At 41.2% G+C, this 26,380-nt stretch overlaps 1 protein-coding gene across 2 annotated transcripts in view; it reads left to right on the top strand.

Moving 5' to 3' along the window:
* Positions 1 to 26,380, top strand: part of sec24b (SEC24 homolog B, COPII coat complex component) — a 46,056-nt gene that overhangs the window by 7,384 nt on the left and 12,292 nt on the right. Inside the window, exons 13-23 of one of the 2 annotated variants that reach the window (XM_055159358.1) lie at positions 1,059 to 1,114; positions 2,594 to 2,800; positions 3,427 to 3,550; positions 5,159 to 5,317; positions 7,863 to 8,036; positions 9,659 to 9,769; positions 12,481 to 12,656; positions 14,807 to 14,944; positions 15,293 to 15,397; positions 15,467 to 15,559; positions 17,645 to 17,748. In XM_055159358.1, the coding sequence (XP_055015333.1) occupies positions 1,059 to 1,114; positions 2,594 to 2,800; positions 3,427 to 3,550; positions 5,159 to 5,317; positions 7,863 to 8,036; positions 9,659 to 9,769; positions 12,481 to 12,656; positions 14,807 to 14,944; positions 15,293 to 15,397; positions 15,467 to 15,559; positions 17,645 to 17,748 (1,447 nt within the window). The remainder of the gene's footprint in view (positions 1 to 1,058; positions 1,115 to 2,593; positions 2,801 to 3,426; positions 3,551 to 5,158; positions 5,318 to 7,862; positions 8,037 to 9,658; positions 9,770 to 12,480; positions 12,657 to 14,806; positions 14,945 to 15,292; positions 15,398 to 15,466; positions 15,560 to 17,644; positions 17,749 to 26,380) is intronic. The other variant, XM_055159359.1, reaches the window with a different exon arrangement.

Raw genomic sequence — 26,380 nt, 5'->3', positions numbered from 1 at the left:
TGTTCAAATTCTGTTAATTACACACGCAGACATTTTAGCTTTAGACATTAGAAAATGTGCTGTTCAGAAATGCTTTGCCTCAATACATGCATCACAAATTTCGGACATCCGGTCATTACATAATGCACTCTGGGAAGGATTTTCCGAAAAAGTGAGCATCAAACCGCCATGTTTGTTTTCTCAGTGGGATGCGTCTAGTGACAAAGTCGATCTTTTCAAGTCTTTTGAACCATATCACTTTTGTTTCTGGTTCTGATATTGTCATATTTTAGTTTGGGGATTCGGACATTGTAATTGTGTGGTTGTTGATGTCCTAACAGTGGAAAACAGCTCGAGAAATGGGCTTCGGAAGTTTGCAAACACCATAAATGCAAAAGGGAATCAGATGTGATCCCGATCCCTCACTCAACCTTGGTTACGAATTTAAAAAGTCAACGCCAAAGCGAAAGGTACCAGCTGTTCACCAAGAAACACCTTCCACTGCAAAGAGACCAAGACATGATGTTGCGTTCCCGCTTTGATGGCGCTCCAAATACAGATGTTTGTTGCAAACTTGGGATGATTTAGGTTAGTGAAAGGCTACCTTGTTCGTCCTTCCCGTGGATCAATCCTGCCCATCGCCTTAACCTTTCACTATTTTTCAGTTCCGTTAGGAAGGGAAACAGTTTGAACAGAGGTTTGCAGTCACACACATCTGATTCCCTTTTGCATTTATGGAGTTCACAAACTTCCGAAGCCCATTTCTTGAGCCGTTTTCTGCTGTTAGGATCCAACAACCACACAATTATGATGTCCGAATCCCCAAACTAAAGCGGTCCCAAGCGGTTTGATGCTCACTTTTTCGGAAAATCCTTCCCAGTATGCATTGCGCAGTGACCGGAAGTCTGAAATTCGTGATGCATCTGTTTAACACATGGACGCTGCTGTAGTTTTTATTTTCAAACATAACATTGTTGCTCAGACAAAGGAGACAGCATAGCTCATATAGTCAGTCTTTTCCTAAAAATCAGCCGTATTTATGATTTAAAATTGTACGTGATCTCTGCATTCCCCCGTAGATGTCTTCATCCCCTCACATGACAATCTGATGGTGAACCTGAAGGAAAGCAAAGAGGTAAGTCACTCTGCTTGTGATGTGTGTTTCAGCTTATGGTCAGTTGACACAGATGCCAGGGCACACTGAATCCATTAAACAGATTTTCCACTAACTTGTAGTCCACAGATGGGCAGAGAGGACAAAGAGGTGAACTATCAAAACACTGAAAGCTGAAAACCAACTCATATTCACTGTATAGCTGATTTATTACTGCCCTAAAACATGAAAAACAGAGCAATGAATTTATTTGAAACAGTTTGCAGTGTTCCAGTGGTATTCCTCACGTACCTTTTGCAGTCTCAATATTCTAATTATTAAGGAAGCACTGATCCAACTTTTTTTTCACAACATTCAGAGACTTATTTTATATCTGTACATCAAATATGCGTACAAGTACTGGGCCTTTCATATTTTGAGCTGGACTTATAGCCATACACACAAAAGGTTTAATTTTTTTTTGCTGTTGATGTCTTAGAACACATTATACTTGACTTGTATGAGAATCATATTATTGTGCATATTGTGTTTGTTTAGAGATGCACTCTACAAACCCTGAGCTCTCCTGATATGGACTGAAGAGCATATTCTTCTTCTTAGTTTTACAGAGTCTGTGCATGTGCAGAGGGAGAGTGCAGTACTCTAGGCTGTCTGCAGGAGGCGCACATCTGCTGTCTAGGCTCCTCATGCTTCACCTCGTGTTTAAGGTTGCCACTGCCAACCTCTGTAAAACTTTGGCCTGATGTGCTGCTGTGCAGAGCCAGAGACTGACTGCCTCAGACTGGTCCTCCACCTAATGTTCACATCAGGACTATGCTAAAAGCAAAGCATCCAGTACAATACATAACTCACAAACACAAGATACTGCGACAGTTCTACAGCAAATGATATACAGGACACAATAAGAATGTTATGGTTTTCTACTGTGCCTTTCAAGACTCTCAAGGTGCTTTATAATGTGTTTTTCATTTGCTTCACATTCTGGGATGGTAGGCTACTATTATAGCCACAGCTGCCTTGGGGTAGACTGATAGAAGTGAGGCTGCCACTCTGCTCCATCTGTCCCTAGCACCACCAACAACACTTACACTGCCAACCTTGGGGTTAATGTACCTTCTAACCACTGAGCCACAAACATAGTTCTGAATATGAATTCATATAATAATCAGTGAATAGTTGAAGTGTGTTACATGAGCAGGTCTCTGTTCTGCACCTCAGGACTCACACTCACAGTGTGAGGGGCCGACTCTTATTGGTCATTTAAAACTCACCATGATCCAACTTGTGCACTGCAACATGACGTCACCATTCTGTATTCTGTTCAGTGAAAATCATACACAATAGATCAGGCCTGTTAAATTATTATGTCATAAGAGGCTAATACAAATATGTAATTATGTTCTGCATTTGACACAGCTGGAAACATTCAAAGTACTATGTCTTCCTGTACTCCCATGAGCCCCATGGTTGTGTATTACAGTATCTGTTGTGTTGTTGCAGCTGGTGAAGGAGCTGCTCTCCTCTCTGCCCTCCATGTTTGCTCACACGAGGGAGACCCAGAGCGCCCTGGGCCCCGCTCTACAGGCTGCCTTCAAACTCATGACCCCCACAGGAGGCAGGGTCTCTGTGTTCCAAACCCAGCTGCCCACGCTGGGGCCCGGGCTGCTGCAGTCCAGGGAGGACCCCAACCAGCGCTCCAGCACCAAGGTCAGACCCACACAGACTTTTAAAGTATTCACATCACGTTTGTATCCAGAGGCATCATGTATTGATGGTCAATAATAACTGTTGTCTATAGAAGATCATATTAAAGGTGCACGATGTAACTTTACTGGAGGACGGTTCACCTTTTACTTATCTCCATGAAGATGTTATGGCTTTGCCTGAGATATTCTACAGTATCAGTCTTGCACTTATTCAAACCAGGTATTTGTATTGCTTGAAAAACATGTGAGGGGTTCTACTCCACAGATCTGACTTTGCCTGGTGATGTAACCATAGAGATTAATATGTTTATTGCCATACTTATTAACATCTCCATGGAGACAAGCAGACAGCGGATGATGAGGATCTGCATATTGCCCCTTTAAAGTAAAAAAAAATAGACTAATGTAAATAATAGACTTTTTTTTACTGTCCATTCTCTTATGTTCAACAATTGAACCTCAGCCCATTCATTTGCTCCATATTTTAGTACATTTCTGATAGATTGTAAAATTCTGGTCTGATTATTGTAAGAGATAATCCAAAATGGCATGGACCTTCATTTTTACCCATATCTCTGCCCATGTTTGAGTGTTTGAGTGCTGAGTGTGGTGTGTGTTCTGGTGCAGGTGGTACAACACTTGGGTCCGGCCACAGACTTCTATAAGAAGCTGGCTCTGGACTGCTCCGGGCAGCATATCGGAGTGGACCTGTTCCTGCTCAGCTCGCAGTACTCAGACCTCTCCTCCCTCGGTAAGTCTGCTACTGACACTCGCTCTAATCAGACATCACCACATTCTGAGCTGCACATAGATTAAACAGAGCTGGAGGACAGGTCACGGAATTTGCCTTTGACTGTCACAGTGCAGAGACCTTGCTTTTGTTTATGGTGAATATCTGTAATTGCTGGACCTATCCACAAAACTAAACACAGACATAAAGCTCATTTCAAACAAAACAAAAATGTATTATAACCCTCGGGGATAGTTGGACACATTTTATGCACTTTTGACTTTTGACCATAATTTTGTAAACGTTCAGGTCATCCACATCGCATGAAATGTGGTGAGGTGGGACTTTTTGGAGGATATTTAAAGTTGCGCTTTGCGACCACATCAGACCATCAGTACTCTGTGTTCATCAGATTGTCACGATAGTATCATTAAGCACATAAAATGTGCATAGTATTTCAACGTACAGGAAATGTTTTTTGTTCATGATTTTATTTTATTTTTTTAAGACACTTCTGCTCTACATTTTGGTTTAAACTATTTTATATCTATTTCATTGTTTATGATTATAACCATTTAAATAACATTTCTTATCATAATAGAACCAGATTTTGTGTTGGAAAAAACACAAATTTTGATATTTGTCCAATGCAAAGCAGATCATTTAATGCTGTTTTCTTGCAGCCTGGTAAAGGTCAATAATTGGCACCAACATGAGTTTTTGTGCATTGGTAGATTTTGTGCCATGTGAAATACTCATGTTTGTATTGTGAAGTGCATAAGATGTGCACAGAATTTGGACATCCATTTTGTTCATTATTATACTCAACTTTCTTTGGTCTCATTCTTTTCAGATACCTCTGCTCTAAATATACTAAATACTAAAAATACTATTGTAGTTTTTAATATTTTTACACTTTGTTTTAAATCTTCCCTGGTTTTGGTTGAAAAATTCCAAAACTCCATTTCACATTCCAAAATGTGAAATGCAAAGCAGATTATTTTGAGCTCTTTTACTGAAGAATGGGATGTGTCAGATGTGAGTTTTTCACATGACACAACTTCTACCAATGCACAAAAACACATGTTGGTGCAAGTTATTCACCTTTACCAGGCTGCAAGAAAACAGCACAAAATGCTTTGCATTTTTCAGACTGGACAAAAGGCAGAATTTGTGTTCTTTTATGATAAGAAATGTCATTTAAAGGGTTATAATCATAAAAACAGTCAAAACAGTTTATACCGAAATGTAGAGCAGAAGTGTTTGAAAAGAATTAGTCCAAAAAAAGTAAAATCAAATCATGAACAAAAACATTTCTTGGACGTCCAAATACTGTGCACATTTTATGCCCTGAATGATATAAATGTATGTTTTGTATTTACAAATGTATAAATATTTTTGAGCGTTGCCAGAGGCTTAGTTCATATACAAGGTCTAAAGATTTGCTCTCCGTTTGAACTGCTCATCAGGTTCTAGTGTCCTAAATGTCCTCTGTGTGTCCTAATGTCCTCTGTGTGTGTCCTAAATGTCCTCTGTGTGTGTCTAAATGTCCTCTGTGTGTCCTAAATGTCCTCTGTGTTAAATGTCCTCTGTGTGTCCTAATGTCCTCTGTGTGTGTGTCCTGTGCAGCGTGCATGTCCAAGTACTCTGCAGGCAGTGTGTACTTCTACCCGTCCTTCCACCACGTCCACAACCCCGAGCAGCTGGAGAAGTTCCAGAGCGACCTGGAGAGATACCTGACACGAAAGATCGGCTTCGAGGCCGTCATGAGGATCCGCTGCACTAAAGGTACACACACTACTGCAATAAAAGTACACACCACAAACTGCTGCAATAAAAGTACACACCACAAACTACTGCAATAAAAGTACACACCACAAACTACTGCAATAAAAGTACACACCCACAAACTGCTGCAATAAAAGTACACACCACAAACTACTGCAATAAAGTACACAAACACACTACTGCAATAAAAGTACACACCACAAACTGCTGCAAATAAAAGTACACACCACAAACTACTGCTGCAATAAAAGTACACACCACAAACTACTGCAATAAAAGTACACACCACCACAAAACTACTGCAATAAAAGTACACACCACAAACTGCTGCAATAAAAGTACACACCACAAACTACTGCAATAAAAGTACACACCACAAACTACTGCAATAAAAGTACACACCACAAACTACTGCAATAAAAGTACACACCACAAACTACTGCAATAAAAGTACACACCACAAACTACTGCAATAAAAGTACACACCACAAACTACTGCAATAAAAGTACACACCACAAACTACTGCAATAAAAGTACACACCACAAACTACTGCAATAAAAGTACACACCACAAACTACTGCAATAAAAGTACACACCACACACTACTGCAATAAAGTACACACCACAACTACTGCAAAAAGTACACACCACAAACTACTGCAATAAAAGTACACACCACAAACTACTGCAATAAAAGTACACACCACAAACTACTGCAATAAAAGTACACGCCACAAACTACTGCAATAAAAGTACACACCACAAACTACTGCAATAAAAGTACACACCACAAACTACTGCAATAAAAGTACACACCACAAACTACTGCAATAAAAGTACACGCCACAAACTACTGCAATAAAAGTACACGCCACAAACTACTGCAATAAAAGTACACGCCACAAACTACTGCAATAAAAGTACACACCACAAACTACTGCAATAAAAGTACACACCACAAACTACTGCAATAAAAAGACACCACAAAACTACTGCAATAAAAGTACACGCCACAAACTACTGCAATAAAAGTACACGCCACAAACTACTGCAATAAAAGTACACACCACAAACTACTGCAATAAAAGTACACACCACAAACTACTGCAGTACAAGTACACACCACACATTACTGTAGTAAAAGTACACACCACAAACTACTGCAGTAAAAGTACACACCACAAACTACTGCAGTAAAAGTACACACCACAAACTACTGCAGTAAAAGTACACACCACAAACTACTTCAGGAAAAGTACAAATCACAAACTACTGCAGTAACAGTACACAATACACGCTACTGCAGGAAAAGAACACACCACATGCTACTGCAGGAAAAGTACACACTACAAGCTACTGCAGTAACAGTACACAATACACGCTACTACAGGAAAAGTACTCACCACAAACTACTGCAGGAAAAGTACACACCAAAAACTACTGCAGTAAACATACAAATCACACACTACTGCAGGAAAGTACACACTATACTCTACTGCAATAAAAGTACACAATACACGCTACTGCAGTCAAAGTACACAATACACGCTACTGCAGGAAAAGTACACACCACACACTACTGCAGGAAAAGTACACACCACACACTACTGCCATAAAAGTACACAATACACTCTACCGCAATAAAAGTACACAATACACGCCACTGCAGTAAAAGTACACACCACTGTGGCTTGCTGCTACCTTCAAGCTAATCCTTCTGGAGAGTTTCATCTAAGTAATGTCATATTCATTATTCAAGAAATATAATTTGATCAGAAAGTTCCTAGTAAGTAAAATGTGAGTTACTGTGTATCTGACCTCTGTATCCTCTGCTCTTTTCATATGGTCACTTCATAATATCTCCTCTTCAGGCAGTCTTATGTTTACATTATTAGGTTCTTTTTTCAGACCGTGGGTTTGTTTTCATACCTGACAGTTTCGACTGCTCACTAGTGCTCTTCCTCAGAGTGGTCACGCGATGTTGCTGTGACGTGTCCGGTCAGATGATTTATCAGGTTTTGGTGCCAGCAACAAAACACAAAGCAGGACAGGAACAACTCAAATCGGTCATTTCTGACCACTGTAAAAGAGAGAAGCACATTCTGGACTGGGACGAGCAAACATCACTGGGACAGAGGAAAACAAACATCGTTGCTGGATTAAAGAGGCAATACGGAAAAATACGGAAACGTGCCCATAGGGTGATATATTTACTCTCACACCTGGGATACTGTCCTGAGGAAGTGGGACTGCAGGTGCTGCTGTCGTCCTGCCTCCTCCGGTAGGAAGACAGCGCTGAAACCTGTTTAAATCATCTGACCGGGCATGTCACGGCAACATCACGTGACTCTGAGGAAGAGCACTAGTGAGCAGTCGAAACTGTCAGGTATGAAAACAAACTCTTGGTCTGAAAAAAGAAATGAATAACATAAATTTCAGAAGACCAAATGAACCTCATCGGACTAATCTTATGTTTACATTTCAGATATTGTGTCCATTATCAGCCGGTGTCATGATCAAATGTGTGACCTGGTGTCTTGCAGGTTTATCCATCCACACATTCCATGGGAACTTCTTTGTGCGTTCCACGGACCTGCTGTCCCTGGCCAATGTGAACCCGGACTCCGCCCTGGCAGTGCAGATGTCCATAGAGGACTCTCTGGCGGACTCGTCTCTGGCGTGTTTTCAGGCCGCTCTGCTCTACACCTCCAGTAAAGGTACACACACCTCTTCTTGGAATTAGTTTGGTCTGATTTGATTTTTGATGTTTTGAACTGGGGATATCTGTGAAAAGAAGAGATGTTACTGACAATTCATTACACTGTAACAAAACAACCGTCAAATTTTTCATGTTTTCGTTCCCATTGTAATAGAGCTCCACTTCTCCAATATGTAACCAGCAATAAAGTTAATGTGAAATCACGAACCAGATAAAAAATGAATAAAAATAAAATTAAACTGTACTTGTTAGGAAGCAAAAAGGGCTAAGGCACAAATATTAAAGGCCTTTATTATTTCATAGTAATTATTTAAAAACGCTGACATGTTTTGGCCGTCATCAGGGCATGTACTACATCTATCATCTATCTTTCTATACTGAATTTAGTTTATTTTGCTTTGAAAATTGCCACTGTTATTATTTTTCGTAGCTCTTCTGATGGTATTGTCACGTGAATAATCACAACAATCCCTGTTATGAACACTTTTTATATTGTAATTGTGAGCTACTAAAATCCTTGTGGGTGAGTAAAGTGAGTCCAGTCCAGCCTGTCTCAGCTCTGCTCCTCTGCTCCTCTCTCCTCTCTCCTCTGCTCCTCTCTCCTCTCTCCTCTGCTCCTCTCTCCTCTATCTTTTCTCCTCTGCTCCTGTCAGCTCTACTCCTCTCTCCTCTCTCCTCTGTCCTCTCTCCTCTCTCCTCTATCTTCTTTCCTCTCTCCTCTGTCCTCTTTCCTCTCTCCTCTGCTCCTCTTTCCTCTCTCCTCTCTCCTCTTTCCTCTGTCCTCTCTCCTCTGCTCCTCTCTCCTCTTTTCTCTTTCCTCTGTCCTCTCTCCTCTCTCCTCTCTCCTCTCTCCTCTTTCCTCTCTCCTCTGCTCCTGTCAGCTCTACTCCTCTCTCTCTCCTCTCTCCTCTGTCCTCTCTCCTCTGTCCTCTCTCCTCTCTTCTTTCCTCTCTCCTCTCCTCTCTCTCTCTCCTCTATCCTTCTCTCCTCTGCTCCTCTGTCAGCTCTGCTCCTCTCTCCTCTGCTCCTCTCTCCTCTCCTCTCTCCTCTGCTCCCTGTCTCCTCTGCTCCTCTCTCCTCTCTCTCCTCTCTCCTCTCTCTCTCTCCTCTCTCCTGTCTCCTCTCTCCTCTGCTCCTCTCTCCTCTCTCCTCTGCTCCTCTCTCCTCTCTACTCTGCTGCTCTCTCCTCTTTCCTCTCTCCTCTACTCCTCTCTCTCCTCTGCCCCTCTCAGCTCTGGTCCTCTGCTCCTCTCTCCTCTCTCCTCTGCTCCTCTCTCCTCTCTCCTCTCTCCTCTGCTCCTCTCTCCTCTCTCCTCTCTCTCCTCTTTCTCCTCTTTCTCTCCTTCCTACTCCTCTCTCTCCTCTGCACCTCTCTCTGCTCCTCTGCTCCTCTCTCCTCTTTCCTCTCTCCTCTACTCCTCTCTCTCCTTTGCACTCTCTCAGCTCTGCTCCTCTGGTCCTCTCTCCTCTACTCCTCTCTCTCCTCTGCCCCTCTCAGCTCTGCTCCTCTCTCTTTCCTCTCTCCTCTACTCCTCTCTCTCCTCTGCACCTCTCAGCTCTGCTCCTCTGCTCCTCTCTTCTCAGCTCCTCTCAGCTCTGTTCCTCTGCTCTGTGTGACAGGGAAGCGGAGGATCCGGGTGCACACCCTGTGTCTGCCTGTGGTCACCCAGCTGAGTGACGTGTACGCGGGGGCTGATGTCCAGGCCGTCACCTGCCTCCTGGCCAACATGGGTAAGGCTATGTCCTCATTATTTATGTATGTCAGGGCTACGGATGGTCCCATATGGATTTTTTGAGCTGCTGCCCATACTGTTGTTGCCAGGAATCAATATTAAGCTTTTAAAATCTACAGTATAGAGCAAATGTATCTAACGAATACATGAAGTTTGAAATATGTGAAGTTTGCAAATTAACGTGTTGCTTTTGTAAAATTCATATTCTGAAATCTGATTGTTGTGCCCTTTTTGTTTGAGGAGGTTTGTGACTCACGTAAGAAAATAAGCACTCGCAGAGATCCAGATCCATTTATCTATTTATTTTAAAGAACAAAAAAATATATATATATATTCTCTGTAGTTGACTTTCTTTTCGATATAGTGTGGTCACAAAATAGTATCTTCTCCTCTCTGCTGGCACTGTCTTCCCCACCCTGCTGCTACAGGTGACAAGATATACCTGACTGCAGGAGGAGGGGAGGGGAGATCAGAAAATCTACAATAAAAATTCTATAATAATAAAGAAAAATGCATTTTAATATTATATAAAATTCATCAAATTAATACTTTCTTACATAAATATAAAGTGGCTCCAACACTGATGCTCTGAGGACACTCTGGAGTTGACACATGGTCACACAGAAAAAAATATCAGTGCCAAATATCAGCAAAGTTTTCTTTATCGACCAATACCTCTATCTGTGTCGATCTGCCATTATCACCAGTACTGACACTAGTGTAGAATGACAGAAGTGAGGCTGCCACACACACACACACACACACACACACACACACACACCATCACACACACACACACACACACACACACACATCACACACACACACACACACACACACACACACACACACCGCTTTCTTATTAGACAATGTGGGTGAAATGTCTTTCCTATGGACGCAGCTCCCATCCAAGTTCTAGCCAGACCCGATATCGATTTGAGCTCCCTTAGCACTACTGCACATGCGCACAACCCCCAAAGCGCTGTTAGAGTTTCAATGCTGTTGATTTGAGCTACTGAAGCAGAAGTGGAGTAACATTAACTCACATTTTAAAAATGTTATGGTTTTATTGTATGTTTGTTGAGTTAAACATCGACATGTGTGTGTTAGATTTGCGTCAGAAAACCTACGTTAGATGATTGAATAGTTTGGATTCAATATTTGACTTTATCTGTATCATTTTCATTACAACATATTTTATTTTGATTCCACGTGTAGAAAACCGTGTAACTTTGTTTAAAGGTGTTGTATAAAAATATCAGGGCACACACACTGTAGCCTGTGATATTAGCCTTAAATATGATATATTTAACAATGTTTCATATAAAGATTTCAGTGTTTCAGTGTATTTCCTTCTCTTCTATAGTGGCAGTCTTATTTGATAGAAGATATCATCCTGTGGAAATGAGCTTGGACCAAATTCATCTAAATGAGTAAATAATGTTGATTGTACAGTGGGACATTATTTGATGGATAAATTGTCCTGTGGATATGTGCTCCCTTTGCTCGGAGCCCTGTTTGAGCAGAATACAACTGTCCAAATGAACTACCTATGCATATTCATAAAAATGAGTTTAAATTTGACATAACTAAGGTATAAAGTGTGATCACCGTGTGCAAACAGCATCAAACTTGCGTCTCGAATCCAAAGAAATATGCTGTAAACTTTATTGGATCTATACAGCTGTAAACTGAAAAACGTAAGGTCGCTTATTTCAACAGGATAGTGTGAATCATTAGACGTCACTGTCGATTTAGGCTGCTGGTAGCTCATTTTAACGGGGCAGCCCATTTCGACAGAACACCGGCCCTGCTTAGCTTCTGAGTTCTGACCAGAAACTATGCATGATCACTGCTTTTTAGATGGTCTGATAACTGAAAGAAATAAATAAAAAATAAATGACATAATGTAGGGTGACCAAACATCCGTTTTTCCCCAGGCATGTCTGTTTTTTGCGTCCTGTCCTGGGACGTCTGTTTATTTATTTATTTTTAAAGTGATGCAAATGTCCGGGTTTTCATTACCATTCATTGGGGCCATTAAACTGAGCGGCTCTTGTAGTTCTCTCTGACTCAGAAGAAGTGAGCAGACACAAACAGTCGGTCAGTCTGCAATGTGCCGAAGCGCAAATGTGCATTTAACGTTGACTTGTACAAGAAATTCCCCGATTTCCAGCCCGGTCGGGACAAGTGGGAGGCCATGTGCACAGGTTGAGAGGTGAGAGTAGCTCAGTGTCGAGGCTCCACCCCCAGCCCTGGTAAGGTGTCCGGGTTTTCACAAACGGAAATGTCGTCACCCGAACATAATGGTACATACAAGGCACAACAACTGTCCCATTAAAGTCTGAGATTTTCCATATAAATGATAGACATAGAAGATAGTATGTCATGTTTTTCAGAGTGCCTTGTTGGACACAAACCGCCAGCGTTGTCATGGAAATTTACTCTCCACTAGAATACTGACATTCAGAAATGTCACCATTAAAGCTTCAATGTGATCATCCATGTTTAACTGTTCTGCACCATAAGAAATAAGACATAAGACACCACAGATGTCTACAGACTAACGTAACAGAGCTTCAGACTGAGCCGTGCCTCATGTTAGCATCCCCCCACGATGACATCAGTAGCAAAGTATCAGTTTAAATGTCATTTCCCAGCCCTAACTGCCCTCTCTCTCCTCTGTTCGCCTCACCCCTGTGCTCACAGCCATCGACCGGTCAGTGTCTTCGGGGCTGTCGGACGCCCGGGACGCCCTGGTGAACGCGGTGGTGGACCTGGTGGGGGCGTACAGGAGCAGCGTGTCCAACCTGCAGCAGAGCGGACTGGTGCTGCCCTCGTCCATGAGACTCTTCCCTCTGTACATCCTGGCTCTGCTCAAACAGGTGCTCACACGCCGTACGCTTCTGTTGAAAAGTAAACACAACTACAGACGATGCTGTAGGGAATTCTTTAGCTGATATCTGATCTCACTGGTGTGGCCGAAAATCAATGTTTGTTGTTTGAGCTGTTGGTTATTAACCGTTTAGAGTGGTTAGTTCTCACACCTCACAGCAAGAATGGGGTTCTGGACCCACAACAACCCAAAACCTGCACAATAGGGCAAATCTTCCAGGTAAAATAGACCTGACCAAAACTTGCTCAAGATCTAGAGGTGGGTCCCACTGCTCCTGGGTGAAGTATGGTTCAAATGCAGAAAATACATTTTGTCAAAAGGTTTATTAAAATAAACCATAACCTTACCTCACCATGACTTAAATCATGTTATCTCTGCCAATAAAAGTATTATATAACAAATACATTTCAACATTTTCAGTTCTAAACTCTTGCTGTATTAAAGGTAATGCGTAACCCGTGCTCCTCCTTGTATAAAGTGGCAGAACAATGAATCCATTATCTGTCTCATTCTGAGGACACATCATATCACAGAGAGCCTTTTTATTGCACACTGGTTCTTAGACGAATGATCTGGAAACCAACGTGTGGAGCTCAGTCTGCTTTCTGATTGAAACATTATGAATACATCTACGTTACAAATATTTTCATCACTAAACACAATATTTGATTTGTACATGTACTGATTATGACAGGGCAGCTAGAGAGCAAGCTTGCATCTCCATAAACCTGACTCTTTGGCCTGAAGGAGCCCCTCTTTGTGCGTGTTTCCATGGAAATGTTGTTCCTTTGGCTAAAACAGTCTATAGCTTGGCATAAAACATCTGGATCATGCAGGTGACGTTTCACCACCAGAAGGTTAAATACTGTACATTTGAATAATGAATACAAATCTTACATGTGCGCTCCATTTAAAGGGTCATGTTTATTTCTATAAATATACAAATTTCTCATCTATGTTATGAGTTCTCAGTTCTCTCAAACAGAAAACACTGTTAGACTTAGACAAACTGTATTGATCCACAAGGGAAATCATTGTGACACACTAGCTCACACAGCACAATATTTTATGGCGAGGAGAAAATTCAGTTTGTCGACTGGACAAAAGTTAGTTTGGTTGAAGACGTTTCGCAGCTCACTACACTGAAACTAACACACACTTGTTTACAGTTTCTGTTCATTAGTTCAGCCTGTTGACCTGTGCAGGGTGTGAGGTCTATTTAGCAGAACAATTCATGGCAATAATTGGTGCTGGACCTGACCTGACTACACCTGTTTTTCTCCTGTTTGTTTTGATTTAGGTTTGAGGATGGAGTTGTAAATAGGAGATAGATGGTGTCTGTGTCTCCATTTCTGTTTAAAGAAGGATTCTCTTTCTTGACAAAAATGGCTTCTTTTACTCTCCTCTCAAACCAATTCTTTTCTCTGACTAAAATCTGAACCTCGCTGTCCTCAAATGAGTGGCCTGTGGCTTTTAAGTGGAGATGTACAGCAGACTGAGGTCCACTGCTGCTCTCTCGTCTGTGTTGGTTCATCCTCTTGTGAAGTAGCTGTCAAGTTTCTCCAATGTAGTGTTCACTGCAGTCTTCACTGCACTGAATGGAGTAGAGCACATTGCTTTGTTTGTGCCTCGGTGTTTTGTCCTTTGGGTTGGACCAGTTTGTGTCTTAGAATGTTCGTAGGTTTGAAATAGACCAGAATCTCATGTTGTCTGAAGATCCTCTGTAGTTTTTCAGAAACACCAGCCATGTAAGGAATAGTTATAATAACAAAAAGAAATAATAATAATAATAATAATAATAATAATAATAATAATAATAATAATAATAATAATAATAATAATAATGGTGTAGTAAAATATGGTAATGATAAATGTTACATCTTGTGATGGCCTGTGGGAATACAGGAAGTGCTCCGCTCCATACACCTTCACTAGAATCATTTGGATCATTTAAAACTGCCACTTCATGACATCATAAGACGGGCTACATGTTTGAGAGTTACTCAAACACGTGTAAATAAAACAAAACACAACTCCAGGTCTGTTTCTGAAGAGGTAACATTCTAACATGACTTGAAGCTCACAAGAGTCAGTTTTGTGTAGTATAGGACCTTTAAACACGTGTCTCTTGCTCCACAGAAAGCTTTGAGGACGGGCACCAGTACCCGCCTGGATGAGCGTGTCTTCGCTATGTGCCAGTTTAAGACTGAGCCTCTTCCACAGCTCCTCAGGATGCTGCACCCAGACCTCTACAGACTGGACACCATCTCAGACCAGGTACCCCTCTGCCTCTGCCTACCTCTCTGACCACATACCCCTCTGCCCCTGCCCAGCGCTCAGACCAGGTGCCCCTCTGCCCCTGCCCACCTCTCAGACAAGGTACCCCCCTGCCCACCAGGTACCCCTCTGCCCCTGCCCAGCACTCAGACCACATACCCTGCTCTCCACAGTATGGCATTGCATTCATGTAGCTTCGTTATTAGTGTTTTTAGCATCTGCGTCTTTAAAATGAACAATACTCAACTTTCATATCACCGTCTACAACAGGAGTGTTCTAAAAAAAACACTATTCTATCATGAGCTCTTTTCAGTCTAATAAAACAGCTTTTTTTGTGCTGGCTGCAGGGGGCGCTCCACCTGAATGACACCATAGTCCCTCAGCCACAGCTCCTGCACCTGTCTGCAGAGAGGCTGAGTCGGGACGGGGCCTTCCTCCTGGATTGCGGCTTTGTGAGTACCTCTGCTCATACTGTGTGCTTAAATCGGTGTAATTTCAAACCCTAACCCATGTGTGTGCAGGTCCTGTACGTGTGGGTGGGCCGCTCGTGCTCGGACATGTTCCTGCGGGACGTACTGGGAGTGTCGGACCACGCCTCCTTACCCCCCAACATGGTGAGCCCACTGTACATCAGCTGTAGCTCACACAAGCAGACTGCACTCACTACAGACACATGCACAGAGAGCTGCAAGTGCCCTAAACAACCACATTTAAATAGTCTTTGCCCCAAAAACTGTCGGAGCGCTCTAGTCCCAGTCTAAAGGCCAAAAAACTCAATAGGTGCAATGACGGGTCTAGTAAATTACCATTAGTACTAAAACTTTCCAGCAGTAATTGCTAATAGAACCACACTTGTGTCAGAAATGTATAAATGACGATGAGTAAAGAGCCACACGTTATAACATGAGGTAGACTCAGACTCAGAGCAGGACCTCAGAGGAGTGGACATACACAGCTCTGAGCAGTGCACGTCTCAGAGCTGGGCGCATAAACATATCGTGCTTCAAAATGTGTTGTATAATGTCTTTTATATTACAAAAAGTGCAATAAATGGAGAATGGTTTAATGTTTTTTAGGCATCTAACTGTACAACATGTAAGGTTTGCCCTTACATGTTGCTCTCCGGCATTTTCATTTTGTAAAGATAGCTCACCGGACAAAAGGTTGGAGATCCCTGCACAACAAAGATAAATTGTGATAAATGATTATATTGAAACTGCTTTATGCCACTGACACAAACACAGTAAAGCAAGCTAATCCCAGTTAGTATATTTTTAAATGTGTAGTATCATTAAAAGGCCTGAGCTACAACAAATAAATAGCAGAATTACCCAATAATTACCTCCGCCAAGGAGGTTATGTTTTTGCCGGCGTTTGTCTGTTTGTCTGTTTGTTTGTTTGTTTGTTTGTTTGTCTGTTAGCAACATAACTCAAAAAGTTATGGACCGATTTTGATGAAATTTTCAGGATTTGTTGGAAATGTGAAAAGGAAGAACTGATTTCATTTTGGGGGTGATCCGGAAGAAATCCTGGATTCTGGATCACTTTGAAATTTTAGTTAACATTGTGGTAAATGGGGCCAAAAATTTTGTTTCTCAATATCTCGGTTAATTATTGACCAAACCTCATGAAATTTGACTCAGGGATGGACAATGGGATCCTCTTTCATATTCCAAAGGCTGATCCGGATCTGATCCAGAAGACTGATTTTATCGCAATTTATATAAAAAATGGGGGTAGTCCTTGGCGGAGGTCTGCGCTCTCTGACTGCTTTTCTAGTTAGCCATAGAATATATTTATTCTCACTCTATAGCTCAAATTTGACCTTATTACATCAAAATGGCAAAAGTCTCCCCACTAGTGCAAAGAAATTGTTCACACAATAAATATCCAGCCCCAAAATATGTAGTTCCAGCTTGTATGTATTGAACAATAATTTGAGATAGTATTAATATTATTGTGACAGGCCTACACATACTACTAAATAACAGCCTACAGCCCTGGTACTGTCCCCTCCAGGCTCAGTCCTCTGTGGTGCGCTCAGTCCTCTGTGGTGCGCTCAGTCCTCTGTGGTGCGCTCAGTCCTCTGTGGTGCGCTCAGTCCTCTGTGGTGCGCTCAGTCCTCTGTGGTGTGCTCAGTGCTGGCTGCAGAGGCTACAGTAAAGTGTGATCACACTCATTATGTGGCAGTGAAACAGACATGTGAGTCCAAGATGAGACTGGAACATTTCACACTGCACTAGTGCCTCACCACTGTACAGGCTTTGACGTGACATTTAGAGACAAACATTTCCTGTTGAACTACATTCAAATGTGAACCTTTTTTCAGTGTGACATAATGTACTGTAGGATCAGTGTCGATAGTACATTTTCAAACTATGTTGCAATAGATACTTTCTTTATCTTAGTATGAGGTGTTAAATACATTCTGATAAAGCTCAAAATCATACAAAAACTGTCCAGGAAAGCTCAGATTTTGTCCTGTTAATGTTACTTTTTCTAGTATGAAGCAACCAACCGTATTCCACATGTGGTTGCCCCCTCTGATGTTGTAGCCGTGGCCTGCCCTCTGTTTAAACGGCTGCTTCCCTGTTTGATGCTCAATCTGCTCTCTTCTCCTGTCTGCTCCTGTCTGCTCCTGTCTTCTCCTGTCTGCTCCTGTCTGCCCCTGTCTGCCCTCTGCTCCTGTCTGTCGTCAGAACCACATTCCGGAGCTGGACACTCCCCTGTCGGAGCGGGTCAGGGCCTTCCTGGACTGGCTCCAGGAGAAGCGCTCGTGCAGCTGCCCACTGCATGTCCTCAGGTAACACATACACACACACACACACACACACACACACACACACACACACACACACACACACACACACACACACACACACACACACAAAACAGAGTGTGAGCACTGGGACACTTTGGTAACACATAGGCACATGAGCCTGCTCTGGGGCTACAGGAGGAAACAAGCACTAGTGCTACAAGCTGGTACCATGCATCTCTCTGTGAATGAAGACATATTATGCTTGTGTCTGCTCTATAGTGATAATCTATGTCTCCTGTGGATCATGTTTTAATTTGCACATTATAAATCGCTATATTCATGTAAAATAACTTAACTTAATAAAAGAAACAAGTCTGCCCAATCGGAGCTGATGTTGCTGTAAATGCCGTCAAAACAAAGTGCCATGAAGTCCTCCTGTGGATAGCTGCAGATTTTTTTTTCATTTGTACCAAAATGAATACACAGTGTTGCGGAATTCGACGTGTATCACTGATTGAGAAAATCAAATTATGTAAATATAGAAAAGTATGTAGAGATCAGTGGGCGTGTATCAATAGCTGGGATAAGCTCAATCAAAAAGAACTTGTGTCAGACAGAACTTAATTTCCTTTACCATAGATCGTACCTGGACAACTGAGGGATTTTATAAACACTTGATAGCAGCGAAAATAAGTTGATTGGTAAGATATTGGCAAAATAAGCAAGTCAAATTTACTCAAACATGCACCACATACAACTTCAACTCAGTCAGTGAGAGAGGGAAACAACTGGGCTCGGTCAAGTAGAAGTAAACAGCAAGGCCAAAAATTCAAGTTAATGCATCTGATATAAAAATGTATTGAACAGATACATATGTACTCTAGTTTATGAAACTGTTGACCTTTTTTCTGTACCATTTTTGATTCTAAAGTTACATATGTTTTAAACAGACCATGAATGAAACATGGAACACAAATTATTTCCCAAATTTCAAAGACCTGCAAATCATGTCAATAAATGGATGTATTTCATCATATCTTGTGTTATTCCATCTTTGAACTGTTGATGAAGGTACATGATTTAAAAAAAAAAAAAAAAAAAGTATTTAAAATGATAAAAATTTGCTTGGAAGGACTGACATATTTTATAGAAATAGTTTAGTAGTAATAGTATAGTAGTAATAGTAGTTCATTTTGAAGTAATATTAAAGATTTCGTAAGAAAAAAGCGACAAATGATGTAAAATCCTGCACCTTCTACTTACTTGAACAATTTTCCCTCCGTTACTTTTGCTTCCATTACCATGACATTTTTTAATAAAAATTAGTCAAAAAGTAAGAGGTTTTTCAACCTAATCTTGTACCATATGGTAGAAAACTATATGAAGCAAATATTCAAACCAGTTTGTTAAGGATATGGAAGTGAGAACCAAGAGTTATCACTGTTTGCATTTATTGCCCAAAAAGTGCTGCATATTTCATTCCCTCTGTTACCGACATGGGTTTTAAAATTTTTTGTCAACAACTTGAAAGAATATCACAGGTTTAACTTGACCCTGTTGGAGTGTAACTCTTTCCTACATTCTGATACTTTACTTATTTCAATAGTTCCTCTAGTTTCTGAATAAGAGACATTTGAATGTCAAAAATCTGCCCCTGTTTCCCTCCGTTACCACTTGACCGAACCCAACTATAATATTATCAAAAGCAAAAATTTAAAAATAGTTAAGTTTAATGTATATTTTGCACAGTCCCTGTCTTAAAGTGACCTAAAGTGGACACGTACATAGTGGTGCAGAAGTTGTGAGACTGTCCCTGTGCAGATGGACAGGCCCTCGTCCCTCCACAGCAGCACATGCTTCATGTTAGTTCAACACAGAGGTGCTGTAGGACACATGTTTTCCACACCATTAACAACCTTCTGTCTGCTTTAATCAGCTTCACACATACAATAAAAACATGTCGTATCTCCGTGGATACGAGCAGGTGGCAGACCCTCCACCAGAAAAGCTACATAGTGTGCCTTTAAAGCAAACCTATTCTGCAGTTTCAGCTTTTCAGAGCTTTAAATCATGTTATAGTTGTTTCCCCTCACCATTTACTCACCACAGTTTGTATTTGGGTGATTTGTGCATGTTTGAGTCATCTTTTGAGTCATCTGATGATCAACTCCTATTAACTTTGGGTATTGGGCATTGCTCTGTAGTTATTTTGGTACAAATGAAGCAAAAAAAAAAAGAAACGATACTCAGTAGTGTGATGTGCAGTTTTCCATAGAAGAGGCCCACAGCAGGCGGCGCTTTGTTGTGATGAGGTTTACTGCGATGTCAGCTCCTGTTGGGCACCACAGTTTTCTAACACAGATGTCAGCTCACTTGTTTCTTTTATTATGTTATTTTAAATGAATATTGTGATTTAAAATGTCAAAATTTAACAATGATCCATGGTGACGTATATTATAACTATTAGGGGTGTAACAGTACACAAAAATCATGGTTCGGTACGAGATCACAGTTTGGTTCATTTGCTTGTTGTTTATTTGTGTGTTTATTAAACCAACAATTAGTTTTAACATTATACAAATGGGAAAATAAAATAAATGCATAGTGCTGCTTGGTAATACTAATAAGTTCAATAACATTTTCTCAAATAAGCAACAAATGTGTGAAATATTATAAAAAAAATAATTCCTTGTAAACAGTCAACAAAACTTTTCAGAAAGTAAAATGCAGCACTAACAGTTCCAGGATGAATTTTTACTCAATTTTCATTATATTTGGCCAGAAAAAAACAACTTGTCCACATTGTCTGCAGTAAGTGCAGATCTGCTTTGGAAGGGGAAGTGGAGCAGAGATTCCGTGCTGGCGAAAGGCGAAAGGCACGACCGGGGCACGACGACCATAGTTTTCTGAGGATTCACGTGGTTTAGAGGGATGTAGTCAAGGCGAGGGACATTTGTTGTGAAGGCAGTTGCTCGAACTATAAAGCGCTGTGGGAAACACTGCCCCAATCACGGACGAGTTCCCACGTGAATATTAAATAGCCGAGCCTTCCATGTAGCTGCACATGTAGTGGCGGATGTAAACACACAGAAATTGTGCGAACTCACTCGTGCTGAACCCTGCACTGAACCGACTGTCCCGTACTGAAACAGTTCAGCACGAATACGAACTATTACACCGCTAATAACTATACAACAGACTCAAGCACAAAATCTTCTTTAACATAATGTAGAGGAAATGCAGGTAAATGTTTTCAATAATAATGTGTAAATCGGTTTAAATCTGAAAGGCACCACTCCATGACATCAGCAGTTGGAGCAAGTATTGAGAAGAACTGGATAAACATACACAGCATTTGGTGCTTCTCGGGGAATTTGCAAAAACATTACTCAGAACCAAACTCCCGTCATGTTTATTTTTTTTATCAGAGAACATTAGAACATGTGGATAAATGCTTAACCCTGCTGAGCGGATGTAAGACCTTTAGACACACCAGTGTGTGTGTCTGTGTATATTTGGGTGTGTTTGGACTCCTCCCGATCTATCTTAAGGAGGTCATGTTTTCACTGTCAATAGCACAGAGCGCACGGTCAGTTTGATGCCGTCTCAAAGCATCACCCCTGTCCAGTAGCACGCTGCGCTGTTTACACGCACAACACAATCTGACCGTTATCTCATTTCTGGAGTTATCAGATTATTCAAATGTCATGTAAACATGTTCAACTATCTGATTATTCCTGTTTTTCTTTTTTTTTACACTGCCATGTTTTAGTCATGTTAAAGGTTGTACAGAGGATTTTTTAAGGGAAGAGAAGTACAGCGACAGTTCATGTGCATGTGGGACACCACCGTCCTCCTCCACAGCTCCCTCAGTAGAAACATCTCCTCCCGCTTCTTTACTCTAGAAGTCACGCTTGTTTACAGCCAGTGTGTGTTCAGAATTACTGTTGAAGTGACCTGTCTAGAAGTAATTTAGCGCCCGATGCTTCAGTTTTTTGACCCTTCGTTTGCTTCAGTTGCGCCATCGCTGGAAGGAATCTCCAAGAATCACCTCAGTTTGGCTTCACTCCTTTTCCCCTTCTCTTCTTCTTTCAGCGACCTCATAAACCGACTTTCTTTTGCGGTGAACTGGTTGTGGATTCTCGTCCGCCGTCGCAACAAACTTTGTGCAAAATGCGAGGAAGCTACAGTTTGAAAAAGCCTCTAAGAACCACTGCATAAACCACGTAATCCCCACGCTCCGGCGAGTCAGTTACACTAGGGAGTTTGATTGACAACCTAACAGCCAATAGAAAATGAGGGAGCCTCAATATCTATTGGCTGATGTTTATCTGGCCTCACTACGTCCACAGTTGATAGATTTTCATTCTTCTTTTTTTTTTTTGGTCATCATAATTACAAGGCTGCTGCGTCTCTGTAATGGTATTTTACACTTTCATTGACAATTTGAAAAAAATCCTCCATACAACCTTTAAAGGTGCTGGACCTGATTTTCACCATCGTAAAAATGTGAAAAACAGAACTGGTTCATTTTGCACTGGTCCAATGTCAATCCTCACTTCCCTTCTGCATTTTAAGCATCCTAGTTATCCACCACGATGTCTTCATTTGCACTTTTCACAACTTTCAGAGACGAGAGCCAAGTTTTGCTGTCACATTTTCTGATTCTCGGACAATAAAACGTTATTATTAGATGGAGACAATACACAGTGGTCTTGTTTCTACCTTAAGAGCTGCTTCTACATTATATCTAGGTCCGGTCAAGTGGTAACGGAGGGAAACGGGGGCAGATTTTTGACATTCAAATGTCTCTTATTCAGAAACTAGAGGAACTATTGAAATAAGTAAAGTATCAGAATGTAGGAAAGAGTTACACTCCAACAGGGTCAAGTTAAACCTGTGATATTCTTTCAAGTTGTTGACAAAAAATTAAAAAAACTCATGTCGGTAACAGAGGGAATAAAATATGCAGCACTTTTTGGGCAATAAATCCAAACAGTGATAACTAGTGGCTCTCACTTACATATCCTTAACAAACTGGTTTGAATATTTGCTTCATATAGTTTTCTACCAAATGGTACAAGATTAGGTTGAAAAACCTCTTACTTTTTGACTCATGAGATTTTTTCTTAAGAAAGGTCATGGTAACGGAGGGAAAAGTAACGGAGGGAAAATTGTTTAAGCAGGTAGAAGGTGCATGATTTTGCATCATTTGTCGCTTTTTTCTTCTGAATACTTTAATATTACTTCAAAATGAAAGGAAACTATTTCTATAAAATATGTCAGTCCTTCAAAGCAATTTTTTATCATTTTAAATACATGATGTACCTTCATCAACATTTCAAAGATGGAATAACACAAGATATGATGAAATACATCCATTTATTGACATGATTTGCAGGTCTTTGAAATTTGGGAAATAATTTTTGTTCCATGTTTCATACATGGTCTGTTTAAAACGTATGGAACTTTAGAACCAAAAATGGTACAGTAAAAAGGTCAACAGTTTCATAAACTAGAGTACATATGTATCTGTTCAATACATTTTTATATCAGATGCATTAACTTGAATTTTTGGCCTTGCTGTTTACTTCTGCTTGACCGGGACCATCTGTACTGCAGCCCCTGCCTGTTTTTATACCATATATTTAAGCAAAACATGTCTAGTTCCAGTGCAGATTTAGATACAAATAGGTAATATGTCAAGAAAGCAATTTATAATCAAGATAGTGTGCATTGGTATCAGTGGCAGACCCCCAGTCAGATCCCCTTCCTGACCCAAAGCACTGAAACACTTGTAATTTTCTCAGGTTGTATTGAAAATGACACATGATGGGGAGGGCCTCTATATTCAATTTCGTACTAGTTGTTGTCAGCATTACCATGACAACAAAACACAGCTCTGACTGACCTGTGAGAGTTGTGAAACGTACTTACAAACTCATTATGTTAAATAATTAAGATGCTCAGGATGCTTAAGGTAAGTGAGGAATAACTTTGGACCAGTACTAGCCCCTGTATATGTGCGTGTGTTTGTGCGTTTGTATATATGTGGTGGGTGGGGCCTTTCTGGACATGTTTGCTGGGCTTTGTGTTTGAGTATATGGGTGACTCACTTCCCTGTACTGTCATTGTTTTCCTGCCTGCGCTCCCGGGCCAGGGCTATTGTGAAACAGGAGGGCGCGTTCTCCTTATTTATAGAGCCAGCCTCACACGCAGTGGCTGGTGTCAACACAAGGGGGGGAGGAGGAGGAGGAGGGGAGGCGGGGAGGGGGCGATCGGCTCGAGGGTGGGGCCGCGAAGGGAGGCCGACTGCTTTTCACAACTTATTTGCTTTCGGCTTACGGTATAAAATGTCTTGGAAATTTACAGTTGGCTAAATCTAGGGTTGGGCCACATGGCAACAAAAATCTTCATCGAATGTATCACTTTTTTTCCTCGTGTAGTCCCATCTCAGTTTTCTATTTTGTTTTATTTTCAGCAGCAAAATATAATATATGCAGTGTTGGGGAGTAACAGATTACATGTACCAGAGTTACGTAATCAGAGTACAAATTATGAGTAACTGTATTCAGTTACAGTTACTGTTTCAGTGAGTGGTAATTGGATTACAGTTACTTTGTTGAAATAAATGGATTACACAGCGGTATGTTCCTGTTGTCACATTTTGGGCTATTCCCTTTCTTTTTTTTTTTCGGTAATTCCACTCATTGCCGGACACTAAACCAGGTCTAAACCAGGTCTAAACCCAGGACTAAAACCAGGTCCAAACCAGATCTAAACCAGATCCAAACCAGATCTAAACCAGGTCTAAACCAGGTCTAAACATGGTCTAAATCAGGTCTAAACCAGGTCTAAAACCAGGTCTAAACTAGGTCTAAACCCAGATCCAAACCAGTTCTAAACCTGGTCTAAACCAGGTCTAAAACCATGTCTAAACCAGTCTAAACCAGTCTAAACCAGTTCTAAACCAGTTCTAAACCTGGTCTAAACCAGGTCTAAAACCATGTCTAAACCAGGTCTAAACCAGTTCTAAACCAGGTCTAAACCAGGACTAAAACCAGGTCTAATCCAGGTCTAAAACAGGATTTAACAAGAGTAAATCCTGCTGTGTGGACGTGTCTCCTCATCTTCTATCAATAATATTTTAAATTTTTTTCAGTAAAGTCTGGGCTTTTTATTTTCTTTTAGCAGACAAAACAAACATCTTATGTAAAGATTTCCTCATCTTTGCTTCTCTACAGCAAACCAAGTAATCCAAAGTATTCAGATTACATTACTCACTTTAAGTAATTTAATGGATTCCGTTACAAACTACATTTTGGTGTATGTAATCTGTAATCTGTAGGGGATTACATTTTAAAAGTCACCTTCCCAACACTGAATATATGACTGTCAGTGTTGATTGTGCAGACTGGACTGTTCAGGGCTTTTAAACATGTTATAGTTGTTTCTTCTCATTGTCCCTCTGAGATTGTATTTGGAGTGGAGGAGGGAGATTCCACGGCTCCGATATGCCCCCGTTTTCACCGCCACCGGTACACACCCACACTGACCTATTATTTCTCCAGTTTGGGTGATACACATATAGAATTCATCAGTGTCACTTGGTTATTTTGGCATAGATTTTAAAAACAAAACACAAGACTCGCTTGGAATGGAGGGGGAGATCTGTGCATGTTTGAATCATCTTTATTCTCCTGTATTCAAGACGCCTTTGCTCCGATACACCCAAGTTTTCACCGCCACCGGTACACACCCACAGTTACGTATTTATTTTCTTCTCCAGTTTCAGTGATACACATGTAGAGTTTGTTAGAGTCATGTGGTTTTTTGGCACAAATGAGAAAAAAACTAAATACACTACTCACGAGTGCAGACTTGGGGCCTCATTTATAAAGCTTGCTTACGCAAAAATCCGTGCGTGCGCGCTTCCTACGCCGACCGCGGTATTTATAAAACTCGACTAAGGCGTGGCTCTTTGTTTAACTCTACGCCAACTCGGGACCTCCTGTAAGTTCTACGCAAAGTCTGGAGACACGGGGAAAAAGCGACACTCGTGGAGAGAGGCAGAAGTGAACAGAGTTTGAGGAAGTGTTTGATCAGAAAATCCACGTATATAGAAGAATTACCTTCTGATTTGCGCATTTAAATGTTTGGTTCGCCAAAATACGGAGAAGGGCTGTTTTTTCCACTCATTATTCTCCACAATATTATTTATACATTTGAAACTCGTGCACGAGCGTGGCCACGTTCCCAGACCCGGTGTAGCGCAGAGTCTCCCACAGTCCACACCGCGACCATAGACTTCTATAGAATACAGTCTGTGACCAACACAGAGGACGAAATAATGACCCGACCTGAGAGAAAACTCTTCCCTTGGACGCAGCAGGAGCCAGACTTTGATTTAATGAATGCAACTTTAACACTTTTACTTTAGTCTTTACGCACCGAGCGCCAGAGTGACCCGAGTCTGCGGACAACACGAAGCCTACTGCCCGAACCTGACCCCAACCAAAATCTTTCCTACATTTTTGTGTAATGGGGAACTCTTGTACATGAGAGCTGCTCTCTGACTGTGTGAAGAACAGAATAATGCCCGAGCCCGTCCCGACCCAGACACCCACCCACACTCACACAGACCCACACTCACAGACCCAGACCCACACTCACA

This window comes from Boleophthalmus pectinirostris, unplaced genomic scaffold (assembly GCF_026225935.1).
Source record: "Boleophthalmus pectinirostris isolate CB_2022bp ecotype Guang Dong unplaced genomic scaffold, ASM2622593v1 HiC_scaffold_23, whole genome shotgun sequence".
Lineage (NCBI taxonomy): Eukaryota > Metazoa > Chordata > Actinopteri > Gobiiformes > Gobiidae > Boleophthalmus > Boleophthalmus pectinirostris.
This window is presented reverse-complemented; position numbering and strand designations above follow the sequence as displayed.